Source organism: Lepidochelys kempii, chromosome 1, assembly GCF_965140285.1.
Source record: "Lepidochelys kempii isolate rLepKem1 chromosome 1, rLepKem1.hap1, whole genome shotgun sequence".
Taxonomy (NCBI): Eukaryota; Metazoa; Chordata; order Testudines; family Cheloniidae; genus Lepidochelys; species Lepidochelys kempii.
In genome coordinates, this window is record NC_136380.1 from 219,477,828 (window position 1) to 219,496,116 (window position 18,289).

Here is an 18,289-nt window from a genome sequence, read left to right on the forward strand (position 1 = left end):
GGGTGGTACCGGAGCTTTAGCTGCGGATGGGAAGCAAGTTGGAGTTCACAACGCTGCTGAAGTGGCAGCAGAAATGGTATCTCTGTGCTCCAAGTGAGTGCAACCCAAGGATGATGGTACCAGAGAGATCGGAGGCTTGAAAGGATTCCATGTTATTCTGAGAGGGTGTCTGTACCAATGCCTTAGACCTTCTTGAGTCTTTAGATTCAAATGAGCCTTGATGCCTGGATGGTGCCTCTCAGCACTGTTTGCTGGCAGGTTGATCTTGGGATGTCTGCTTAGGCAGCATTGATGCCTTGGTCCCGATGTCCGTTGGAGCCTCGGAGGAGTTTCAAGGACTTTCTTTTAAACCCAGTGCACTTGGACGGGATGTGAGAGTGTCCAAGCCACCTGAGACAGTCGAATGCCTGTCACTCCAGGGGAAAAATCTACTGCAGGTCTGCCAAGGAATCAGTCCTGGAGAATGGGAAAGGTAAAAGTGAGGAACCCCCCTTGAGCAGAAACTTGTGCAAAATTAGAAGACGACGACGACAATCAAATACTGAAGGAGAATACAGTAAATAAAACAACATGAAAAAAGCTTATAAGAGGCAGTCTGTTTCAAGGTGCAGGTGGTTGACATGGATTCGGAATGGAGGGTCTGCTCCTTTACATTCCCTGGTTCTGGAGCACGAGGTTGTGCAGTGCACCGGCATGGACCACAGATGCTGCTGATTCAAATCTCCCGTCAGAAGCACAGGGATGCGCACAAATCCCACGGTGGAGCACCCATAGGGACATATACTCGAAGAAGTGCATAACATTAAAACGTGAATAAGTTACAGAGCTGTTGTACAGTACATCAGAAGCCTTACAGTCCAGGTAGTAGCTCACATATTGGAAGAAGAGCTTTGACCATAATAAGAATCAGTGTTTCAATGCATCTGATGACATTTACTGTGGCTTTAGCTTGAGGTGGTAGAAGATTCAGTAACGCAAAAAAAAAACAACCCCAAAAAACCCCCCAACCTACCCCTTCTTGAGAATGTAAATTGTCTGTTATGTTAATGCGGTTGGTGCCATTACAAAGAGAGTGCCAATAATCCTTCAGCATATAGCAAGCAAACGTGCAGTGCTCCCAGCTCATTAAGCTAGCAAGGCATCTCTCTCTCGGCTAGCCCTGCATTCGCAGTCAGGTGACTCTGAGGCAGAGTTTATGTAATAGCCAAGGCTAGCACTAGATGGTTTGGGGTGCCCTGCTGCTGCCTGGCAGAGTTGAGGTCATGCCCTTAAAGGGGTAGAACACATAAAGCTGTCTCGACTGGTTAGGAGTGGGCAGCTCGGCCAGATATGCTGTTCCACCCCAAACCACACAGTGTTCAGCCATGGGAGCTGCTGGTGTAGGGCGAGGATGCCCTGAAACAGATAGATTCCCTGAAGCTGTCCTTGATTGTGGGGCATGTCTGGGCTGGAGCCACTTTGGTGCAGTAGCTTTCAGAAGCAGATCTGACCCACCACTGATAGAAGTGTGCACTATATCTTTGGGAGGGGTGACACAGCTTTCACACCACAACAACAGGTGGCTCTGGTAGGCACTACAGAGGGCAGTCATTAATTACCACAATCTGGCCCTCTGGTTTGTTTGTGCTAAATCATTTTTCAGCATGTGTCTCGGTAAAGTCCGTTAGTATCCATTCACATGCTGCATACCTGGTCTCCAGTTGCCTTACCTAGCTCTCTTTGCTTGTCCACAACTGCTTCCTTCCTTAATATTGTAACTTCAAAGGTATCCCATGAAGAAGGTGAGACCTTTTACAATATTAATCCACATCTTTCCCATACTTTGAGCTCATCTATCCATAGATTATAAAGCCAGAAGGTACCACTGTGATCATCTAGTCTGACCTTCTTCGCAATCCAGGCCATAGTTGTTCTCTGAATTAATTCCTGTTTGAACTAGAGCATGTCTTTTAGAAACCCATCCAATTTGATTTAAAAATTGCCAGCGACGGAGAATCCATTGCAGCCCTTGGTAAATTGTGCCAATGATTAAAAATGCACACTGTATTTTTAATCTGAATTGGTTTAATTTCAATTTCCAGCCACTGGATCTTGTTATACTTTTGTCTGCTAGATTGAAGAGCCCATTATCACATTTTTGTTCTGTATGTAGGTGCTTATAAACGGTGTTCAAATCACTCCTTTAACCTCTTTGATAAGCTAAATAGGTTGAGCTCCTTGAGTCCATCACTATAAGGCATGTTTCCAATTCTTTAATCATTCTTGTGGATCTTCTCTGAACCCTCTTCAATTTATCAACATTTTTCTTGAACTGTGGACACCAGAACTAGACACAGCATTCCAGCAGTGGTTACACCAGTGCCACATACAGGAGTTACATAACCTCCCTACCGCTACTGGATATTTCCTTGTTTATACATCCAAGATCATATTTGCTCTTTTGGCCACAATGTCAGTTATCCACCATGACCCCTCCCCCAAGTCTTTTTCAGAGTCACTGCTTCCCAAGATTGATTTCCCATTGTGTTGTTCCAAGGTGTATGACTTTACATTTGGCCACATTAAAATGCATATGGTTTGATTGCGCCCACCACTTTTGCCTGTACCCCAAGTGTATTTATGACAGTGTGAATACCCTGCCTCTCTACTGGGAGGCTCACACCTGGCCACATGAACTGTCAGGTGTATTGTCCCCACCAGCTCTCTGAAGCTGGATCTCTCCTTGCTTGCAGGAAATGGGTGAAGGGTCTCCCCCACACTGCATAGTCCCTCTCCTGGGGACACTGTGAATGTCCTGCTGCTGGAGGTTCCTGGCTCAGTGCTGTTTTGGGGGTGGGTGGAAAGGGCTAGAGCAGGGTACCACTGACCCCTAGGAAGGAGGAGGAGGGGGATTGTTTTGCTAGACAGAGGGACAGGGCCATGATGGTGGCTCTGGTCTCTGTACTCAACAATATCTTCAGGGCTGAGAGGCCTCTCTTCCTATGAACACCGCAGTGATCCAAACACCTTTCCATGGAGAGGATGGTTTGTAGCTGAACCATGCTGTGATGGGGTATTAAAATCTCACATTGGGCCCAAAGGGTTAAAAGGCTATACCCCCGCCCCCTCCAGACCTGCCAGGAATGCTCCAGCGGGAGGACTGGGTCAAAAGAAGCTCAGAAGCCAGGCAAAGGGTGGTGGATAGGCTGCAGAAGAGAGGAAGCCAGATGAACGGTTGAGCCTGCGAGGGGACCACAGAGCAGGTAAGACCCACAGGCAGAGCCTTCTCCTACCACCACCCCCTTTGAGAACCATCAGGTCCTTCAGGGCTCTGATCCTTTGGACTCATTTGGTTGTAAGGTGGTTGATTGTTTGGACTATAGGGGATACACCCTGAAGTGCAGGGATCTATAGGTAGGAAGTAACCCAGGGAAGCAACTTGGACTCCCAGGGCAGACCGTGCTACTGATGCCCACAGGGCCCTGGGCTGTGACTTGGTGGAGTGAGTGGCTCTCGGTCCCCCTACCACACCGCCTCAAGGGCCTAGACCCAGATGTGGGTGGAAAGCTGAAGATCCCCAGTTTAAGGTCAGGAACAGGTACTTCTATCACCTGATCAGAGAGGCCTGGGGCCAGAAGTTGGGTCCTCTAACCACAGGCCACCCGACCCTCTGAGCTCCCTATCACAGATGCAGTTTCTCTGCCCACCCGTCCTGGGGGATTATTACATCCAGGCCTTTAGAGCTCAGGAGCTGGCTTCCACTGCTGGTCACATGAAGACCATCCAGCAGCACATTTGTTCTGCAAAGGGGGCAGAGCTGTGCTCTGTGGTATCATCGGAGGCTGTTACTCTGATTGTCACGTGCTGCCTCTACCACCCATTCCATAAAGAATTTAAACTGATGTGTTAACTGTAAAGAAGATAGGACTCTGGAGAAAATCAGTTTCTCTGTGAAAAGGCTCTGATAGTCCTTACGTGGCTGAAGATTATAAATGCCTCCAGGTGCTCAGGCAAAGTTTTAGCACTTTCACCCCTCCCCATAAGGCGAGGAAAGTTTCCATGGCCAAAGGGATAAGACTGCATGTAATATGACAACTGGAGTGCACGTTTACTCCAAGAAAACTCATACACTTTGGAATGCATGGATAATTTTTGTACTTTAGTCTGGCTTAGTGCCTTTAAGCAAATGCCAGCCATGCAAATAAAAGTACAGTTGATGGACAAACCCTGTACTCCACTCCAGAAACGCGTAATAGCATGTAACAATTTTTTGAACTGACTGCAGTTTCTATGCGAACCAGACTGTCCTGTAGCAGAAATACGTTGAGCACAACTGAGGTAAGGAAGGGAAACATTTTTTAAAAATTGACCTTTTCTTGAAATCATAGAAATCTGTGCTTACGGTGAAAGATGTAAATAGGCTCTAGTGCCCCCTGGCACACCCTACACACGGGTGTGTAAGGAAGGCATTCACAGTGGGCTTATCTTGGAACCTTAGTGGGTAATACTAGAAGCACAAGCTCTGGCCTGATGAGGAGCACGTGATTGCATATAATATCATTACGAGTTGCCTGGGAGATGCCAGGAGGTGTTTGAGCAAAAATGAGACACAGTGGACACTGAAGCTGCGCAGCACTGCTTAGCTGCTACAGAGCACTTTTCATCCCTCGATTTCAAAGCATTATGTAAAGGTGGGTAAATGTCATTAGCCCCATTTTATAGAAGGAAAAACTGACACGCAGCCGAGGTAAGGTCCCAGTCTTCTAATCCTGGGTGCCTCCGGTTCTGGGTGTCCAACTTCAGACACCGAGGATGAACCCCGGCCTTACTGAAGTCAACAGGAATTTTGCTTCAGTGGGCTCAGGATTTCATCCTGAGAGCCTGGTTCTTCAAAGTTGCAGAGCAACAAACAATTCCAACGGTTGCTCAGAGCAGCCAGTGTTGGGCACTTCTGAAAATTAGAGTCTGAGAAGGAGTGAGTTGAAAACTCATGAATTTCAAATATGGGGGAGGGGGGGGAGGGAATACATGTTTCATGAACATCTGCTCGAAAATGTCCCTACTTATTTTAACCATATCTAGTAAAAAAAAAAACCCCTCACACCCATGTAAATCAAGAGTAAGTCCACTGATTACAGTGGTGCTCCCATTAGACTTTAGCAGTGTAAGTGAGAAGAGACCCAGGTTCCATATGTCAGAAAGTTGCACAGATGTAAAACTGGTGTAAGTGTGAGACTCTAGTCCAACAGGCACCTAAAGAACTTTATGTTCACCTGCTCTAGTGCCTAAGTGGAAGGTAGGTGCAGAAATGACTTTCAAAAGTGGGAATGGTGTGATAAGCATCTGCAGGACCTCTATGAAACTAGCATTAGCTGCACCCAAATTCTGAGCATTGTGGGTGGGTCCAAGGGACAAAGTGAGACTTTCAGTATGGATGGGGGCGCGTGGCAGAGCAGCGCTTGGCTAGACCTGGGCACCCTGAATTTTGGCATGATCAGGAGATGCCTAATGCATAAGGGCACAACTGGAGGTGAGCCCAGCATGCAGCACAGGAACAAAAGAGGAGCAGCTGGGACAGGAAGACCTCCAGGCACCCAGAGAGAGACTGGAGGGGGTGGGAGGAGGAAGCTTAATGATAGGCAATGTGCGTCAGGCACCCAGTGGGTTGGGGAGACAGAGAAGGGACACAGGCAGGGTTTGGATGGAGGAAGGAAGGAGAGTTGTTTTAGGGCCAAAGGGAGATTGGGGAGTTTTACAGCCCTGAGGCAGCTGTGAGAGAGGCGCATGCTCTTCACCTTCTACCAGTGCATAGCAGTTATGGTTGTGTTTCCTGGGGCTCACCAAGCTGGAGGCCAGGCATAGAAGCACAGACTCCACTAGCATGGCATCCAAACCCTCTGTGGTGAGCTCAAGGACAACCTGGAGACCAGAAGCCAGTGGAACCCATAAACTATCCATGGCTGAGAATGACACCATGGTCCTGGGCATCACGGCAACTGGTCTCTTTGCAGTTAACAATTGACCAGACTATGGCCATCAGCCAGTTTGTGCTCTCTAATAGTAACAAGCTGCTCCAATCACCATCATAAGCTGATGCTCACTTTCCTGTCTCATATGAATGTTTTTGTTTCACGTCACAGCTAAACCCCATTTATCTCCTTTATTCTTCTTGTGTTGTTGGAGGAGACAGTTTCCACTCCTGCTAACACACTGAGCTGCCAGTCACCATGCAGCCACTAATATTTCCTTATCCCAAAGCCATTAGCCATGTCTTGATAAATTACCCAGTGTATTTTGGATAAGCCTTGTTTTTTAAATAGACGCAGCTGGTAAAAAAATACTATGGACTTAACTGGGCAGAAAATTGGGGTGTTGAGAGAAATGATTTGCAGCTGTAGTACCAAAAAGATGAAATGACAAAAGTTTCGGCAGTAAGGCTCTTAAGCTGCAGTCCATTAGGATTGGAACTTTCTTGAAAAATCACTATGAACACAATGTAGGCCCCTTTGGTAAGACAAAGATTATCTGGGGAAAATCTGATCACTGAACCCAACGAGGGAGAGCTTAAATTCTGCTTTGATTGACAGCTCTGCCTTCCCCTCACTGCCAGGCTATTCCTGCCTTAAACTCAAAGTCAGTGCAAAGGGACCCTGGCTGATTTTATTCTACTAGGTTTCAGCATTGCAAGTGGTTCCCACTGAAGAGCCGGGCATCCCAGATGAATAAATGAAAGGGGCAGCACAAAAGAAAAGGGGACTTGAAGGACATCCCTCAGGGAAGGGAACAGGCAGGACTAGAATTGGTTAGTTAAGACCAACCAATTGTCCCCATGTAACCATGACCAATATTTTTCAAATTTAGGTGCCCCAAATCACAAACCTAAATTCCATATACAGTGTCACCTAAGTAAGAAGCCTATTTTTAAAGGTTTTTGGAACATCTGGAAATCAAGTCACTTTTAATAGATATTTAAAAATATATTTACGAGCCTAATGTTAGGAGGAACCTACATGTGAATATTTTGACCTACATGTTTTGAATGAAAGACTGGAAATGCAAAAATATATATTAAAAACACAAACAAACAAAGAAGCATAAAAATCAAAGTGTGTAGTGATTTCTTTTGCCCACACATCTGTCAAAGTGATATGTCTCCATGGACCTGTCTTAGCGTCTCCATCCCCATGTCAAATAGCAGATTGCTTCTAAGGCAAGGAAACAAAATGAGACTGCACTGGAACAGATGTGCCATAAATCTATTTAGGGCTGGTAGTGTCCCCACAAAATGAGAAAGTGCTTAGGCAGAGAAATGAGGAATAACATTTGTTACTACATCAGACACCTTGCCTGCAACTAGTATAGGAGCACACTTTTGCTTTACTTACAGTACAATCAGCACAGAAAAATATCTATTTGTTGTTAATATTGAGCTGCTTTTTATTGATAGTTTTCAAAATACTGTACTCTGGTGAGTAATTAGCATTATCCCCATTTCCCAGAGAGGGGACACTGAGGCACAGAGCTGTGACATACTCAACACTGCACAGTGAATTGGTGGCAAACCTGAGATTTTCCCATCTGCCAGTCCAATGCCCAATCCACCAGACCATGCTCTCAACCCTTAAAGTCCTTTCAAATTTAACGGCGATGAAACCATTAGAACTCTTTAGAAACTGCTGTACTAACCTACTGATTTTAATAGAGTGAAGAGCCATACTATAGCAGGGCTATAATGTCTATTCAATACAATTCCATAGGGTTTTTGATAAGGGAAATTTTTACCATCCAGGGACTAAAAAAACAATTTCTATTTCACTGAAATGAAATAAAATGTACTTATGGGACTTAGTTCTGATTTAAATTCTATGCCTTTATTTACTGAAAGATTATAGTACCACAGAGAACAGCATAACAATCAGTCAAATATGGCAAGAAATAGGCACAGTAAGATACACTGGGGTTTTTTGACAAGGCAAAAGTTGGCGTAACAGCTGTTATACTGGAGTTCTGGCCTCTGCTATTAACGTAATGCAGCATTTTTACATTACTCTAACTGATGGACTGTTTACATTACAATTTCAAACAAGGTGATAATGTGTATTTTATAAAAGTATAATACGGCAAAAGTGCTTTTCCTCCACTGAATTTTATGTCTGACTGGAGGGCCTATTTGTGTCCACTGCTTTAGACGGTATACAAGTTTGAGGCTTAGTTCTTTATATTGTTTAATATCCTCTCCAGCTGTACTTTTGATTGTGCAGCCCCTTTTTGAGAGCTAGCGAGACTTTATCTAACACGAAATGAAAGCCACTGTGCAAAGTGACACTTTCCACTTTGAATTTTTTTTAAAGCAGTCAGTTAATATCCTGATGAATTCTACACCACCTTTACGCAAAAGCTACTTTTATTAACAGAAAAGCTACTTGCTGTCTGTAAGGAGGTGATGATCACAATTTGGCCTGGACAGAATACACTCACATTTTATAAAGTACAAATTTAGGCCTCAATCCTACAATTGACAGTCTGCCCACATGATGTCAGTTCCCAGATGTGAGTCTTACCTCCTTCCTGGAATGTAACTTTAAGGGTAACAAATATCAGTGAAAAACAAACTTCAATCTATGCTGCTTTCATCCCCAAATTGGCTGTTCATGGGGTTTGCCCTGCAGATCTCGTCTGTCCCAGCCACTCGTTCCTTCTCTGTCAGGGAGAGGCTCCAACTCATCTTATACTTCTTGAATGGAGCTAACTGGACCTCTTGTAACCTCAGAATGACTCAGTAAAAACACCTTGTCAGATATATGTACGGTCCAAGCATCTGACTCAAGATAATGCAGCAGAAAAGCCCTGGAATCTGTCACCCTGTTATACCTCCTTTCATTAGCCCTTCATTTGCAGCTGTCACATTATTTAGCATGGATAACATGGACAGTAGCCTACGACATAGAGGAAGGCTGCTTGAGTATCTGTTTGCACTGCCATAAAAGAAAACGAACAGGTTCTACTTACCACTGCAACAAACATACGCTTCTCAGCCTAGCCCTTCCTATCATTTCTCATTCAGTATCAAGATGTTGACTCCCACTGCCATTCAGCCCAGGATACCAGCCTCAATTGCCCACTTGTTAAATTTTCGAACAAGCACCTTTGTGTGTTCTCCCATGCTGCTCCTCATGTTTGGAGGCGCTCCCCATAAACATCCACAGAGCTACCTCCTCCTCCTCCTTCAAAACCCTCCTTAAACCTCTCCTTTGCTGGGATGACTATAAGAAACTTTACAACAGTTTAGGCTGCAGGTATGCTGAGATCACTTCCTCTCATGCTGACCAGCACTGTCTCACTGTGTCCTTGTACTCCCCCATTGGTCTGTCTTTACCTGTTATCTCTTGTCTAATACTGACATTGTAAGCTCTTTGGGGCAGAGATAGGAGTTTTTTGGTTCTGCATTTGTATTGTGCCTAGCATAATGGGGTTCTGGTCCATGATTAGAGTGTCTAGACCTCATGGTAATACAAATAATACAAAAATAGTAAGTTCAGGTAAAGTAATGGGTTGTATCAATAGAGTTTTATCTCAAGCAGGTTAAAAATAAAAGTAATAGGGATTATTCAGCTGGTTGTTGATGGAGGTGCACACACAGGATCACCAAATATGTCATAAATGACCCTTTACCTCAAATGCATGCATTGCCTCCCGCCTTTCCCTAACCTACGCTGTTTGGCAGTCCTAGCCTCAAACAGAAGTTTACTGGTGGTAATCTGTAAAACAAGGAGGTGGTAACTAGCAAACAATTGCTGGTAAAAACCTGGCAGCTGAGTTAAAGAGACAGCCTCTGATTTAAAAGATGCCAAACATAACTTGGGCTATGCCTACACTACGTCATTTACAGGGGCGCAGCTGCACCAATGCCGCTGTAGCGCTTCTGGTGAAGACGCTCTTAAGCCGATAGGAGAGAGCTCTCCCATCAGCTCAATAACTCGTGCCTCATCGAGAGGTGGTAGCTATGTCGACGGGAGAAGCTCTCCTGTCGACATAGCGCTGTCTACACCAGCACTTAAGTCGGTGTGACTTATGTTGCTCAGGGGTTGTGGCTTATTCACACCCCTGAGCGATGTAAGTTATACTGAAGTAATTTGTAGTGTAGACATAGCCTCAGTGAAGTAGCAGGTCCATAGAATATAGCTAGCTGGAATGACTGTGTTACAGAGGCATATAAGGCTATGAGAATCTGAAAATCATTAATATTACACACAAAACAACATATATAAAGTTGTCCTTAAATAAAGTATCTTTTCTTACAGTTTATCTTAAAACAAGTCTCAGAGGTATCGCTGGCAATAGAAAAATGACTATTCTTACACATATTTAAGTAATAGTAATCAAGTGTCAAGTAACACACCCAAGTGTAATTTGTGAAACTGCATCTACTTTGGGTTCACTTGTATTTTGCAAAACTGTCGAATCTCTCATAAAATTACAAGTGTATTTTTTAAATCATATATAAAGAAGTGGGTGTTTTCTTCTATTTTGCAACTGCGTAATCAAGAACTAACTATGTGGCAGCAGAATAATTTTTTACTGAAAGAATTTCACTGTCCTGAAAGAGAGAATCGGAAAGAAAATTGATTATACCTCTAGCCATCTGTTCCATCTAGGCACCCATTCCAGCTATCTAATCATGTACCCATCCTGTGCTCATCAAAGTGGTTTCTGAGCAATTTGGCAATCACAGCAAAGTGACAGCAATTCAGCTTTGTTTTTAACGCTATTTCTTTTTATTTATTCTTCGTAACTATAAGGTTCGTTAGCAAAATAACCCTTATACCTAAGTGGAGTTAATATAATGCATCTTATTCTGATGACAGACAACAGTTGAATGATGTAGTGTAGTATTTCAGAATCTTTGGAAAAAGAGATTTTTCTCCTCTGAATCAGGCTCCCTAAGCTGTGCACAAAATCTCCTCTTCTATCAGTTAGGTTTGTGCTGGTAGTCTGCAATAAAGCAGTAAAGCTAAAAGTTGTAATGGAGGCACTTCGGATAAATATGGAACAGCAACAAGAGGCAATGCAAAAGCGGATACGCTCCCACTGTTGCCTCCTACTCAAAATCTTCCCAGAGGCCCTACATTATAATTGAACATACTTCTAAATCAGGGGTTCTCAAATTTCATTGCACCACGACCCCCTTCTGATAACAACAATTACTATAGGACCCCAGGTAGGGGGGGCTGAAGCCTGAGCCCAAGCCCCATCACCCCGGGCGGGAGGCCAAAGCCCAAGGGCTTCAGCCCCAGGCAGGGGGCCTCTATCCCAGGGGTCTCAAACTCAAATGACCACGAGGACCACATGAGGACTAGTACATTGGCCCGAGGGCCGCATCACTGACACCCCCACCCCCGCTGCCCCTGCCCCAACTCCACCCCTTCCATGAGGCCCCGCCCCTGCCCCGCCTCTTCCCACCCCTTCCCTACCCCCATTCCAACCCTTTCCCTGAAGTCCCCACCCCAACTCTGCCCCCTCTCTGCCCCCAGGGGGTGCAGGAGGGGTGCGGGGTATGGTGGGGGCTCAGGGCAGGGAGTTGAGGTGCAGGGTGCAGCAGGGGGCTCAGGGCAGGGGGTTGGGGTGCAGGAGGGAGTGCGGGGTATGGTAGAGGGTTGGGGTGCGGGCAGGGGGTTGGGGTGCAGGCAGGGGGCTCAGGGCAGGGACTTGGGGTTACCTAGAGCGGCTCCGGGATGGCAGCTCCCTGCCTGCCAGCTCCGCTCAGCAGCCAGAACCATGTCCCTGCGGCCCAGGGGAGGGAGGGGGGTGGGTGGGGGCACAGGGCTCCGTGCGCTGCTTTTGTTGCTCCTCCAGGTACCTCCCCCGAAGCTCCCATTGGCTGCGGTTCCCCGTTCTTGGCCAATGGGAGCTGCGTGGGGCGGTGCCTGGAAGCCAGGGCAACACACGGAGCCCTCTGCCCCTCCCCCCTGGGCCGCAGGGACGTTGTGCCGGCCACTTCAAGGAGCGGCGGGGGGCAAGCCCGCCGGTCGGATTCGGCCCGCAGGCTGTAGTTTGCTCACCCCTGGCCTGGAGGTGGGCCGGGGGGCGGGGGGGGAGCACAGGCTGCAGGAAATGTGGCCCGCGTGTTTGAGACCTCTGCTCTAACCTGAGCCCCTCCACCCAGGGCTGAAGCCCTCAAGCTTCAGCCCTGGGAGCTGGGGCTCGGGCTTTGGCCCCAAGCCCCAGAAAGTCTACGCCATCCCTGGCGCCCCCACTTTGGGGTCCCGACCCACAGTCTGAGAACCATTATTCTAAATCAAATCTAGCTGAAATGCAGCCAGTCTACTCATCTAGTACCCTCTGCTGGGCTATTCCTGGTGCAGCTCCGGCAGCAGGGCCAGTCTATTAACCCCTGTCTGACACAAAAGGTGCTGTGACTGCAATGCAGCTTCAGTTGGACCTGGAGGGAGGGGGAGACAGACACAGACTGGAAAAAAAAACAAAACTAAAAAGCAAAAAGTTGACATTGTTATGAAATATCAAAAAATCCCTCCATTTCCAAAAATAAAGCTAGTTGCTCAAGTTACATTATCCTACAGTCATGAAGATATTTCTGTTAAACTAAGAATATCTGGGATAACTATGTAGAGGATAACCTGTTACTGCATGATGCAGATTGTGGAGCTACAAAAGAATGTCTTTATGCAGTATAGTTTGTAAAAGTAGTAACGCTTTAAAATAAAAAATCGTGTCCAAAAAACAATAGAAAATATTTTTTTCTCTTCTCAGTTAAGAATTATTTCAAGGTAGATTGCAAAGTGTTCCAGGCAGTGACCTTGCTAAAATTCATCTCAATTTAAGGCATATCAACATGAACAGAGAAGGCGGCTATAAATATGGCCCCTTAAGCATGCACAGGTAATACTGATACATGTTGAAATGTTGCTTCTCTAGATTGTGCATTAAGGCAAAGAGAGCGGAGACTTTTAGTCTTCAGTAGGAGTTCATTTTAATTCTTCTGTGTAGACAGCAGGTAAAAATCATCCCACAGCTCTGTGTTTAAAACAAAACAAAAATAAATTATTGCACCACGTCAGTAGTGGATGGGAAATACTAATGCATTTTAGAAGATCTAATCCAATTTCATTGAACCAAAAGAAAATTTTTAAAAGGCCTTTTTATTTGCATAGTAATCAAATTTCCATTCAGTCAGATATGGATTTTGTTTTTCCATTAATACCTTATTGACAAACAGAACTCTAAAATGTCAGCAACAACGATTCCTTATACAGAACAAAACGAGCTCTTATGATGCTTGATTTCTATGTCCGCCACAGGGGTGGACTTTAGGCCGAAGCTCACTGCACATCCAGGGGCCCTTCTTCCTGCTGCCAGACAATTGATGGCTCTGGTAAGGTACTGCTTGTTGACCTGCACCCCTGCGAGGTGCCAAGCACGTCCTGGGAGGCTCTGAAAGCTACCACTCCCACTTAAGTCAATGCATCTCATCCTGCTGCCACTGTGAAGTCAGTGTGAATGTCCACATTGATTTTAGTGTGGGCAGCATTAGGGCTAACAGCTCAGCATCTCAGACCAGATTCATTGACCACCTGCTGTCCCAGCACTCTTAGACCCCTGTTCCCTGCTCAGCTTCTTCCCATTCATCTGCACTCAGGACTGACACACACTGTGCTGGAAACCAGCTCTTCCCCCTATACTTTGCTCTCTGCACTCTGCATTGGATCAGCCTTTGCCGTTGCTTGGCAGCTGGGGGATATTGTTGGTGTACGGAGGTCAGGAGTCTAGTCACAGGTAAGATGAGGCTGGATGGTATCCTGCCTGTCCTACTTTGCCCAAAACACAGGTGCTGTCCTGCCCCCAACACATCTGCATGTCAGCTATTTCCTTTCAAAGTGGGACAAGAGAAGCACCAACCACCTAATCCTCGTTCCTCAACGTATGATTTCCGTTGGTGTTGGGAGCGTGGCGGAGGCTTATGGGATCAGGCCCTGTCAAGGAGAGCCAGGTCAACAGATTTCTCAAAGACAGCACCTGTGTCCTGACTGGAGTCCTTGGCATTCATCTCCTCCGCTGTTTTTTTTCTTACCTTTGTCTTGTTTGTTACAGTAGGTTAATTTCTGGCAGCTATTTTTCCATGCTCCAGAATGTTAACATCACCATTCTATTTATAGTTCCTGTGCTGACACTTGGTAATGAAAATATATTTTCACGACTTGTATGCGGTTCTCTGGCTTTCTCCTTTTCACCCCCCTTGACCCTATTGCTTATTTCTTGGATGAACGAGACTTTTCATGCTGCCAGGCAAAATTAGATGAGGAGTATTTCCAAGTTGAAAATGATTTAACCACCCCCCAAACCAGTCTCATTTAAATTTATGAGACCAATCTGATTGTTCCTTGAGCACTGACCATATTATCAGAACTCTGGATATCTCCAGAGATGTAGATTAATAAAGAACTGCAGAGATTAGGCAAAAAAAAATCCCGTTTCAAATCCAGATCTTGCCTGTGCTTAGACAGAACATATAGAGAAGCCTAACCATAGCGAGGTTAGGCAGCTGGAACGTCATTCAGAGGAAAGTAGACACAGAATCTTGGTCTTGGGGCTTAGCAAACAGGCAAAGGTGCAAATGATATTTTATGCTTTAGTGCATTTCTGAGCTGTAAATCAGCCCAATGCAGAGGACCCAGGCCAGGCCACACCCACCACTTAAACCCAAGTGGCCAAATCCTGATCCTGCTGACATTGATGACAAATTTTCATTGACTTTGAGAATGGGATTTGGTGCTAAAGCACAAATCTGGGTCCCCGCACCTTTTCTCTGTAGCTAGGCCAGGCCTAGGACAGATGTGGGGGAGACGGGTGAGGAGTATTCTTCCCCAGACTATGGGGCAGTTGAGGAGATGCTCCACAAAAGTGACTTCGGTCTGATGGTCATGGTAGCCACCGTTGGGCCTTATGCAGTCCTCTGTGGGGCAAAGGACCAGAGGACCTAAACTGGATGGGACTCTCTGGCAGCCCATGCAGCGATGAGCACTGTGCTGAGCATGAAGTCTGCTCCTCTGGCATGGCTCACCCTCCCAGTCCCCCCCTTCGCAACAGGACTCCATTACTCCCACTGCGTGTGGCCCAGATCTCTACCCTATCATGCAGCACTTCAGTGATGTGGGGGCCCTGAAGTGGCTGCCTCTGCTCTGGGGAAAATTTCATCTTGAATGCTAGAGAATCTCAGCGAGTTTGCTCATTTGCTAAAGCAGGGCATTCACCCTTTGAATGTGCATGCAGTGCATGTGGATCTGCTGTCATGTCCATTTTCTGCCTCAGCTGCTGTTACTAATAAGGCTTTGATGCACTGGGTCACATCTTGATGTAATTGCAGTCAGACTTTCTTGGCAGGTCATTTAAACAGAACATCGCCATGAAGCTGAAGCAGGTGCTTGTTTTCCAGGTCCATGACAAGGGGCGGGGGGGGGAGGAGGGAGCTGTCAACTGAGCAAGGGAGGGAGCTGCAAAACCTCTACAACCAACTCACAGACAAGACAGCTTATTACTAGTTTGACAGTGCACAGTAAACACATAGGGCCTGATTCTCATTTATACCAAAGCCACTTTATACAGCTCTAGGAGTGGAAAGGGGCCTTAGAGTGAGTGTAAATGTCATTTACTCCCCCTTTAAGGTCTCTCTGCACTGTAGAGCAGCCTTTGTGTATATGAAAATCCGGCCCACAAACCCTGAAAGCGCTGCTGGACTGCACGCAGAGGCTCGGCTCTAAACAGAAATAACAAAAAGACCTTTTTGTTGCAGGAGAGAGTTCAGACTGAGGTCCAGGCCTGGCAATCAGAGATGGCTCCACGCACCACTGAGTTGAAAAAAAGCACACAACTGATTACTGCTGGTGCCCTGGCTTCGTTATTATTTGTATGGCAGTGGCATCTACGTGCTCCAGTGAAGGAGCAGCGGCCCATTGGGCTAGGCCCAGTACACACACATATAAGAGCTCACAATCTACGTCTATGATGAGAAACGACAGGTGGATACAGCAAAGAGATGGGGAACACAAGTTAACAGTCAGATGGCCACAATCTGATCCAAAGACCGTTGAAGTCAATGGAAAGACTCCAATTTACTTCAGTGGGCTTAGGATCCGTCCCCTCATGCACAGAAATCATATTGGCATCTTTGGGTGGGGAATGACCCTTTTTTAGTTTTGCTTCCTCTCAAGGTCACTTCTAGGCCTATGATTCTGTGATGCGTGTTACTATCATGTATTACACATGCCCTGTGCCAAAGGCATCTGTGATACCTGCTAGGGATCCGACCACCTTGTCTGCTGCCTGACTCATTTTAAAACAACACCTTTATTGGCTCATTTTAAGTTCTGTAATTATCTGTGTGCAGGTCAGATTCCATGATGCTTTGGGGACTAGCCAGGGTCTGACTCTCATGCTGCCTGACTTTAATGGGTTATTACACTTTAATGAGCTCCTCCATGCTGCTCTGTGGGCTGCTGAGCAAACAGGAACCGGGTGAGGGTGTACTGCTTTCGAGATCAGCAATTTTTGCAGCTCAAAAAGGCAAAACCCGAAATTGTTCTCAAAAGCTCGTCTGCTTGAAATTCGAAGTCCAGCTACCTCATGTGCCATCAACAATAGTCAAAAGCACATTTGACATGTGGCACTTTTTATACTTGCCAGCAAAGAGGAAAGTTAATGCCAGAGGTGGTTGAGCAATTATTATGTCACGTTTTCTTATACTAGGTAATGGTGCCCAATACACTCCATAAGATGCTACAGCCATCAGACGCATTTTTGGGGAGGAAGTACCGTCTAACTGTTAGAGCAAGGATGATGAAGGGGAAGTCAAGCTAGAGGGAGAGAAGGCAGGCTGGTAGGAAGTTCTGAAGTGGTGGCGGTGGCAATAACAGCAGTGGTTGTGCAGTGGGAGTGGGACTGTGCAAACCACAACATCAGTTCAGGTTTGTTAACCACTTGTGAACCTTGGCTAATGTTCATGAACATGTTAGAACTGAACATAAGAACAGCCATACTGGATCAGACCAATGGTTCATCTAGCCCAGTATCCTGTCTTCTGACAGTGGCCAATGCCAGGTGCCCCAGAGGGAATGAACAGAACAGGTAATCATCAGGTGATCCATCTCCTGTTGCCCATTCCCAGCTTCTGGAAAACAGAGGCTAGGGACACCATCCCTGCCCATCCTGGCTCATAGCCATTGATGGACCTATCCTCCAGGAACTTTAGTTCTTTTTTGAACCCTGTTATCGTCTTGGCCTTCACAACATCCTCTGGCAAGGAGTTCCACAGGTTGACTGTGCGTTATGTGAAGAAATATTTCCTTTTGTTTGTTTTAAACCTGCTGCCTATTAAGCCTGGATTCCACCTGCTTTTGAAGGGGGTCACTGGGAGTCTTTCCATTAACTTCAATATCCTATGTGAGCGTTTTGCTCTGTCCTATGGAGAATGCATTGTGCCGATAAAAGTTTGTGTCATTTGGAACAGGATAACTTTGATTCCTCTGGGCTTCCACTGGCTGAACTCCTTCTCCAGTCATATAAAATTCATCTTTAATATGTAGTCTTACCCTTTGCAGGTGGATTTAAGGTTCCCAATTCAGAAGACTCCCATCCCCACACAAGAGTTTCAGTACAAATTCTTCTTTAAATACCTCACTTTTTTCCTTTCCTCCTCTGAGTTTTATGTATGATTCCTAACCACATTTCTAGTATCCCTGCCCAACTGATCAAGATCAATCAGTAGGATACAACACTTAAAATTATCTGAAAAATATCAAGACATTATATTTATATTACTACTGACATTTCCAACTGGACCATGTCACTAAGGATGATTACAGGCCTTATTATTATTATTTACTCCCACTTTAAGGCGCCTTTACCCAGGCCAGAGGGGTGTGAAGGGGCCTTAGTGTTAATAAGAATCAAGCCTTATGGCAATTGCATGTAAAAGAAAAATTAAACTCATAGTAAAAGTTAGACAATTCCAGAAAATCTATTCCAGTTCTAATGACATCAAAAACATCATCAAATTAGTTCTGCTGGTAATTGAAGAGATTTTATCTTTGTTTAGGGCTTGATCCTGCAATGAGGAATCCTTACTTAAAAGAGTACAGTGGCCTTAAACGTTTATAGGAACATAAAGTTGTATCCAGACCCCACTGAAGTTAATGTGTGCTTTGATGCTGACTTCAATGGGATCAGGATTTCTCCCATATGAACTGACATACAAAATAAGCCCAATATTCTGTTGCTGACAGTAATTCCAAGGAAGATA

The 18,289-nt window shown here is 45.6% G+C and overlaps 1 protein-coding gene across 8 annotated transcripts in view; it reads right to left on the reverse strand.

Annotated features, from left to right (window-relative positions):
• The window catches only part of TSPAN11 (tetraspanin 11), a 189,861-nt gene that overhangs the window by 11,929 nt on the left and 159,643 nt on the right, over nt 1-18,289 (reverse strand). For 6 of the 8 annotated variants that reach the window (XM_078849111.1, XM_078849118.1, XM_073314464.2 and 3 more), the window contains one exon: nt 11,527-13,011. The exons of the other annotated variants lie outside the window; for them this stretch is intronic. Coding sequence is in view for 1 of the 6 variants with exons in the window: in XM_073314464.2 (XP_073170565.1) it covers nt 12,952-13,011 (60 nt within the window). In the remaining 5 variants the exon portion in view is untranslated. Of the gene's footprint in view, nt 1-11,526; nt 13,012-18,289 lie in introns of those variants that run through there. 8 annotated transcript variants of the gene reach the window in all.